Here is an 8,614-nt window from a genome sequence, read left to right as displayed (position 1 = left end):
TAAACTATTTTAGATATATACTAACAGCATTGAAGAAGTGGCAAACCATTGTAAGGGTATGTATTGAAACGCACATTGCTAGGGAATCACGATAAGTAGAATAAACAGTCCAAAAGTGATTGTTGAGGCCCAGGAACCAGACCCGTCATTTGGGGCAGGGTCAGGGGGGCCCCTGGCTTTTGAAAATACACTAAAAATGGTGTATATATATATATGTACATAAGTAGTAGAAAACCAATGTTTTTTTTTGTTTTTTTTTCAAGATAGAGCAAACCGTTGTCGTGGTAAAACCGGTAGCTGTTGTGTTCCCTAGGATGAGGGTTACTCCGGAGTCATCATCAGAACCATCCGCTGATCTTTGACCTTCCCCCACCCGCAGAGATGATGATGCACGATGGTCACCCCCTCATGATGAAGCATCAACGGAACCATTTCCAAACCACGGGGATCCCTCAAGCCCCGAATCGCCCTCAAACCCTGGATCCCTCAACATCATCGATGCCTGAGATTGAGTATTTAGGCAGGTTGTGATACTTGTCAGAAAGCGACGACGATTTTGAATAAATTTTTTATTCATTTCCAAATGTAGTTTATCAAGAGACGCAATTGTTTTGAATTCAATATTATCTGCGTTTTATTATTCACAAACATTCTAACATCGTATGTTGTGTTACAGTGAGTTAAAAAAACATTATCACCGAGCGGCTCGGAAACAGTACAGTTCTTTGATATCAGCACGATATGTTCAGAGACAAGTGTCACTACCGTTATCAGCGAGAGAAGAGAAGCCGCGGTTAACAGCCCTCTAAATACACGCAGCTTCACAGAGTCAACCATTTCTTCTTGAACTTCTTGTTTCTTATCAAGTGTTGCGGTAGGCGTATCTTTTGTAAACCATCTAAGAATTCTTTTTCGGCTGGAAGGCTCTTCTTTTTTTGTACACTAACAACTTTCGATATCAAATCGGAAATGTTTGAGTTTTTCATCTTCACACCTTTATATATGAGTCGACCATTCGGCGACCATCGGATGACGTCTGGAAAGTCTTTTAAATAATTCAAAATTTTTCCTGAAAAAGGACGGTGAGATTTCGGTATAGTCAGCAACGGGTCCGGCGGTTTGTCGAGATCGCGCACTTTCGGTTTTTCTTCTTCTTCCTCTTCAATAAGCGAAGAAAGATTTAACGGTGAGTTATTCTCCAGCGTGGTGTTCCTCTTATTCAAAACTTGTTGATAAAACTTTATCTTAACATCGTCGGGTAGTTTACTGTTTATTATCTTATCCATCTCGCGGTCAAGTTCCGAAAGCTGTGACTCTTTGACAACGTGACGATTTACTCTTTCTTCTGGGACGGTGACCACCATTTTTTTCGTGAATTCCATATCCTATTAGGTTGGATATCAACCCGATAGCCGCCGGTAATAGAACTTGTAAAAACCCACCCTTTTGTATAAGGACTTCTCTCTTTCTATACAAAGGTACCTTCTTCTCTGCTAACACTCGGAGTGTGTTCTTATATTTTCGAAGTTTCTCCTTCTCCTTGACCGATACCGGAATATTACCGTGCAGCAAGTTCAACGCGCATTCACAAACTGTTTTAACATCTGATTTTGAAAGTCTTTTTAATAATGTCGCACGTTGTTTTTGAGGACATGCGCGTAACAACCTCAACACTTGTTGCTTTCTCGTAGACATGACGTTAAATAAGAAGCTCCGCTCATTGCCGCAGTCTTTTAACGTCTCGGTTGATATACGTATTGCACCTGCGTAGGTAACACGTTAGTGCGTAAACGCATTTTTTCATCGGTCTCTTGTCGGAGATCAATCAAGAGGTATGAATAAGCGGATTTCGTAGCATCTGCGTAACTTTCTTGGAAGAACTTAATTTTTGTAGGATACAGCTGTCTACCCAAATGAGTGACTTGGTTCAAATCTCTCCTATTTTTGAACAAAAATATATAATGTGAATTTAGCGTAATTTCCCGCAGCCCTTTATGAAAAAAGTTCTGAGTTATAAAAATCACTGATAAATTTCTATGATGACTGTATTTAGTGAATAGTTTAGACATCTTCTGCTCGGACGAAAGCTCAGACATAAGATCGTCAAAAATGAGCAACGCGTTATTAACCCCCTCAAAATCATAGTCGTCTCGGAATTCGACATCTTTAATTTCCGCGTGCAGTGGTTGGGATTCACCGTAGAACCATATTATTCGTTCCGGTAATGGTTTTATGAGTTTATCACGGTGTTCAAGCAACCCTTTCAGAAAATAAGTTTTTCCGCTGCCGCTTGCTCCGGCACAGACTGCCGTGAACGGGTGGTGTAATGTTAATGGTTCCATTTTGAATAATGACGAGATGCGTACTATGTAAATCAGTTTTATTAGAAAGAAAAATATTTTCTTACAAAATTGAACACGCGCAAATCGTTGGTTACATTGAAGCGGGATACAATCGAATTCATGCTCTCTCCCAGACATTTACAGTGCACGTAATAAATAACGTAATGTCCACAAACTTGTGTATCAGCCGACTGTAGCGCCACATCGTTGTAGTTGAGTCGTTGATATCTTTTCAGGAATTTCGTTATGTTACCTTTCTGGAAATTAGAAGGCGGTCTTCCGAATGAATCGAAGAATTCTGCAGTCATGTTATCGTGGAGATAAATCGCCAACCAGTGTGTTCCGGGTTCAGTGTTAGTATCAGTGTTAACGATCAAAGCTGCTGGATACTTCTGTATTTTCAAGGGTAAAGTATTACTAGCGTAAACATCTGTAAATGTTTTCTTAGTTATCGGGTTTGTTCGAAGAGCACGTCGAATTTGATCGGAATCCATTAGCTTGAGAAATCACACAAGACACTTCTAGACTTTGTAACCTCTATTAGACTCTGAAATTCACCGTAAATGATTACCGAGATGGTTTTGGGTAATGCCTGTGCAAATTTCAGTTCCACGCGTAAGTTACCCTGTCGGACTAAATGTAGGTGTCCGCAGTCACTTTGATCGGGGAGCAGCGAGAAACAAAAGAGGGTATAGCCGTTTTGGAATTCCTGTTGGCTTATATCGATGCCACGATCTTCCTCGATTCTGAATAAGTTGTTGTATGCTCTGACTGTGTTCCCGGTTTCAAAGTTGGGTTCCAGAGGTTTATGAGGCACCGGACGTCCGTCTACGTATACGGAGACAAAGGTGAGGTTGTAATGCTTGAAATCAAACGGGTTACTTGTAAAGGTACCATTGAATGCTTCGTTATCCACTAAACCAATTGTAACTCGACGCGGCATTGCACCGAGGTACACATTATCTTGCACGAATGACATGCTACCCTGAGCCACTGAATAGACTTTTGTGAGAACCCTATCGATGGGGTATTTGGCTGTGGTCTTCTCTAAAGCTTTTGCATGTCCGATGGCAACGGCGGGACTAACCCTTACTTTTCTTACGAAGAGGCTGGCATGTTCAATGATGATATCATAATTGCTAGTTGCTGCGATTAGGAAGAACGAAGGTTTAGAACGCACTAGACGGACTTTCAAATCCACCAAATTGAGTAACAGTCTTTGTTGGAAGAATAAAGAGCAGTGAATTCTTCCCATCATATCGTAAGATCGGCTGTTTGCGATTTTTTTGGTTCTCTTCTTCATACCATCATTATTTGTTGCGTCGGCCATATGTCCCGCGGTGTCCTTGTGATAGCCTTCCATCGTGAGTGGTCCAATCTTCGCATCTCGACCGTAGTTTAATAAGGTTTCTATGTATGCTCGATATGGATAGGTGTGAGACGAATTCGTGATGTTCCTCCCGTTTAGAGATACATCAACCTGAGAGAAGAGAGAATGTAGCGAGAGGTTAACGAGAGAGACGGGATCTTTATCCGGTAGAGGATTACCATCTTTCGTAACTTTCAACTTGATATACAGTTGTGTAGCTGATAAGTCGATGTAATCTTCAGTGCTTCCAGCAATATTAAACTCCAGCGGACCGTCTCTGATACCTGAGAGCGGGAGAAATTCGATCCATTCACCTCCTTCAATAGCGGTTTGCGTGGGAGGTAAAGCAAACAAGTCCACTTCGCTTTTCAAGCACTCGGGTGAGTTTGTCATGATTAGAGTCATCTTTTCAATCAAAAATATCGTGTGTTGTTACTTTCCTCGCTTTCTTGCGAATGACGTTTCTCCTCGCTAAACGCTTTCTTTTATGACCTCCAAGCATTTTCTTTACCTTTGTTGACGCTTTGTCGCTCAGCGAACGACCCGCTTCTTTGGCTCTTTCCAGTGCTGCCGTTTTCGCATCTCTACCTTGCACGACATCGTTCGCAAAATCGACCCCGGATTTCAGAACCTGTCGACCTAAAACTTTTGCTCCTCTTTTCAGTAGCGGCATAGCAGATCGGAATAAGGAGCTGAAAATGGATCCAAAACCATAACCTCGTTGTAGTGGTATACCCTGATAATATCCAAGTCCTTGACCTGCCTGGTTGACGTAATAATCGGTAACGCTGGTTATACAGCAGCGGTATGGTTGATACGACATGTTTATAAATGTTTCAGTCTAAAGTGTAGTTTAACTATCACCTTCCCACGTTCAAATGACACGAGATGACCTGTATGTGTCCTTATATGAACGTGAACTGTTTCAAAACTCCTTCGGGCTAAAGGGATGTAGTGACCTCTCTCGAATGCAGCATTGACGATGTCGCCATCATGTCCTTCGGTTTTCACGATTCTTAGTAATGGGGCGAGGGTGTTGCCAACAATCTGCGGTTCTACTATATCACAATAAACGTACAACAGATGAAAGTCCAGTTTCGGATCAGCCGTGAAAGGTCCTTCGGTCACCATTCCCTTATATTCACCGGGTTCAAAACCTAGGTTCTCTGCTATCCCTGTATGCAGAATTAACTTGGCACTTTTCCTCGTAAACACCTTTACTTTTTTCGTGGTTTTGTTGAAAGTCAAATCAATGTCTTCCTTTCTAAAATTTCTCGTTATCGCCTTAATGAGGTCGGTGGTAGTCTCGTAGAAACCGCAAGGAATGACACCTTTATTTAACTCACCATCTCCAGAATCAAATTCAAAGCCGTTAGACCGTTCCGTTATGTTGTGGAAAGAATGGGGAAATATCAGCTCCGAGAGAGCTACTTCCATGTTAGACTCGAGTTCCAATGCATTCGGGAGCTTTATGGTGAAGTTTGAGAGAGTATTATCGGGGAAAAAATTCATGCTAGCATCGCTGGGCAACGTGAGGTAGAAAGAAGACATGTCGATGTAATGAATCCAGATCATCGCGGAGTGGGGTATTTATAGCTCAACCCACATGTTAAATTTGTCACCGTAATGTTGAAATTTCACAAGATGTTCCGTTTTCCCATTCCGCTTTCTTTTCCTCAACACTTTTTCAATGGGGAACGTCTCATCCAATTTCACCTTCACCAACTCATCTGTATAAAAAGTCCCTTTAATTTCTTCACCCATTAAATCTTTCAACTTATATACGGGTACCTCTCTCTCGATACATTTATCCACTACGAAAATTTCATGGGAAAAATTAGACTCGTAACCTTTTTCGAATGGGTGTTTCAAGCGGGTAATGCGAACGTGGTCACCAACTTGAAATTTTTGGTAAACTTTTTTCCTATTCTTTCGCATGTATAGGTTCTCCCATACCAACTTCTCGTTTTCTTTATCTACTTCCGAAGGGGTCATCTTTATGCTGCTATGATGAGTGTTATTATAACTAAATATTAAGTCCGGTAAAACGTCGATATATCTATACGTGCTCTTCGCTGTGAAGTGCCGCCACATCTTAGATTTCAGGGTTCGGTTGAATCTCTCGACGATGGCAGCCTTCACGTCATCGTTCTCAGTCGTGAAGAATTTTACGCCCTTCTCTTTCAGAAACTTCTGGAAAATCTTGTTTTTGAATTCGGTGCCTTTATCGGTCTGTAACACTTGCGGTTGTCTTTCCTGGAATATTTCCTGAAACGCTCCCACGACAGCCCTCCCCGTTTTATCTCTCAGCGGGATAGCCCAAGCATATTTTGAGAATACATCGATACAAGTCAGGATGTATCGCTGACCATCGTTGAATTTCTCTAGATTTCTCATGTCCACCAGATCGGCTTGAAACTGTTGGTCGATGGCACCTACCAAAATGGGATTCCTGGTAAATTTTTTCCTTCTCTGACGGTGAAGAGTGTAAGACTTTTCTCCTTCCAACCACTTTCTTATTTTTGCTCGTGTCACCTGTCCTTTCAACGCTCTGTACAACGCATCCACTCCACCGTAACTTCCGACGCTCCTCGGATTTTGATAAATATTCTCCATCGATTGGAGGGAGACAACGTTCAGCTGATGAGGGTTGGGTGAATGAGGTTTTGGATGAAGTTCACGGTGAGGGAGCGGATGTGAGGCGCGTGAGGGGGCCGGGTGTGAGGTGTGTGAGGGAGCGGATGTGAGGCGTGTGAGGGGGCGGATGTGAGGCGCGTGAGGGAGCGGATGTGAGGTGTGTGAGGGAGCGGATGTGAGGCGCGTGAGGGGGCCGGGTGTGAGGCGCGCGCCTCCGCGCCTCCCCCTGTGTTTGAACTGTCCTTTTTATACTACTCTTGAGGATGTCTCAACAACGTGATTTACCGGAATCCATGGCATGGCGTGTTATAGGCAGACTGGAATCCGGGCAAACACAACGTAGTGTCGGGGACGCTGTTGGAGTCGCCAGAAGTGTTGTTGCAAGGCTGTGGAATCGATTCCAAGAAACAGGAAATGTTAGACGTCGACCAGGGCAAGGTCGGCCACTCGCCACTACAGCAACTGATGACCGGTATATACGGTTAACAGCCCGTCGAAACAGAACAGAGAATGCTACGCAGCTGCAAAGACGGTTTCTCTTGGCAACAGGACGAAGGGTGTCCAGCCAAACAGTACGTAATCGGCTTCATGAGGGAAGGCTCTATGCACGTAGGCCAATGGTCTGCATTCCGTTGACCCCACGCCACCGTGCGGCACGAAGAAGATGGGCTGCTGAACATCGAGATTGGGAGCAACATGATTGGAGCCAAGTGCTGTTTACAGACGAGTCCCGATTCAGTCCGGAGTGTGACACCCGACGTGTTCTGGTATGGAGGGACAGGGGCACTCGAAATAACCCCGCATTCGTTCGTGAAAGGTCACAATACAGACGAGCTGGTTGGATGGTATGGGGTGGAATCAGCATAGGCGGACGTACGGACCTGCATATCATTCGGAATGGCACTTTGACGGCCCGAAGGTATGCAGACGAGATACTGCGACCTCATGTCATCCCTTACGCTGGAGCCATTGGAGATTCCTTTGTTTTCCAGGATGATAATGCCCGACCGCATAGAGCTCGTCTGGTGGAGAACATGCTTGAAGCTGAAACAATACAGCGTATGGAATGGCCAGCGTGCTCTCCTGACCTTGGACGACGCATTGCTGCGCGACCAAGGCCGCCTGTTACTGTCCGAGACTTTCAGATTGCACTTCTTGAGGAGTGGGACAGTATTCCCCAAAGTCTGATAGATAACCTCATCGCATCCGTGGCAAACAGGTGTGCAGCAGTCTTAGCTGTTCGAGGAGACCACACGCCGTATTAAAACTCATGCATCATGTCTAAACAGTACTTTTTTTTTTATCGTTTACATGTAACCAAATTGCTGCCCTAAATCATCTTTTCATGTTTTTTTCATATTTTCAAAGAATTAAAGCTTAATTCCAAATTTTTTTACGTCTTTTTTCTGTATTGCGCATTGATACGCGTGTACTATCCATTGTATGCCAATACGTGGCTGTCTCGCACGGTTTTCTTCACTTTTTTGCTTGCTCCCTTAATTGTTTTGAGCAGTGTATATATGAGCTGACATCATCATCATCGTGGCCCCCCCCCCCAGCAATAATGACCTTGCCCCCAGACTTCCAAGTCAATCTCCGCCTATGGTAAACGTGTAAATGACCAAAAGAGTGACCCATAAAGCAAGAAACAATTTCAGTGAGCAACTAAAAGATTGACCGAGAGCGCGTGCAAGCATGTGAATGACTAAAAGAGTGACGTAGAGAGTATTTGAGCATGGGAATGACCAAATGAGTGACTCAGAGACACACAGGTGTACTTGCAGGAGTGGGAGGAGGCCAAGCGTGTTACAACGCAGGGCGGCGAATTCGAGGAAGACTGGTCAAGAAAACTATACTAGAATGGGAGGAGGGCGGTAAAACCATAAATGCTCCATTGCACCCCGTCCGTATTTGCCTGCGGAACTTCTAACAAACTGATGCATGTTTGAATGTGTTGAATTGCGTTTTGTGAACCTAATGTGAAGTTTATTTCTGAGTGATGCTTGTTATAGTGCTGCCATCTATTTTTCGAACCAAGAGTGAAGTGTTATGATTGAAGATTTGTACCGTTGAAAGGACTTTTTACTCTCTGTGGCGAGACTTTTTTAACGGGGAGATAGGCTGTGATCAGCTGTAACCTGAGGAATTTCTTAGGGAAAATGCCATCTCAAAACGGAAGCAAACGCGTCGTTATATCCGAGGTTTGTTTTCATCGACGTCATAAGCAAGCTTCATTGACATTACTCTTCACGGGAATCAGCCCGGA

The 8,614-nt window shown here is 43.7% G+C and overlaps 1 protein-coding gene across 1 annotated transcript; it reads right to left on the bottom strand.

The window, feature by feature from the left end:
* Nucleotides 1-2,835: 2,835 nt before the first annotated feature.
* LOC149067685 (uncharacterized protein F54H12.2-like) lies at nt 2,836-4,116 on the bottom strand. Its single transcript, XM_089252354.1, has one exon. The coding sequence runs from the start codon at nt 4,114-4,116 to the stop codon at nt 2,836-2,838; it is 1,281 nt and encodes a 426-aa protein (XP_089108480.1).
* Between the last annotated feature and the right edge of the window lie 4,498 nt (nt 4,117-8,614).

The sequence above is a fragment of the Pholcus phalangioides genome, unplaced genomic scaffold (assembly GCF_987345545.1).
Source record: "Pholcus phalangioides strain wild (caught in Gottingen) unplaced genomic scaffold, Ppha-v1.0 ptg000028l_1, whole genome shotgun sequence".
NCBI lineage: Eukaryota > Metazoa > Arthropoda > Arachnida > Araneae > Pholcidae > Pholcus > Pholcus phalangioides.
Note: the sequence above shows the minus strand (reverse complement) of the source record. Positions and strands in the feature narration are given on the sequence as shown.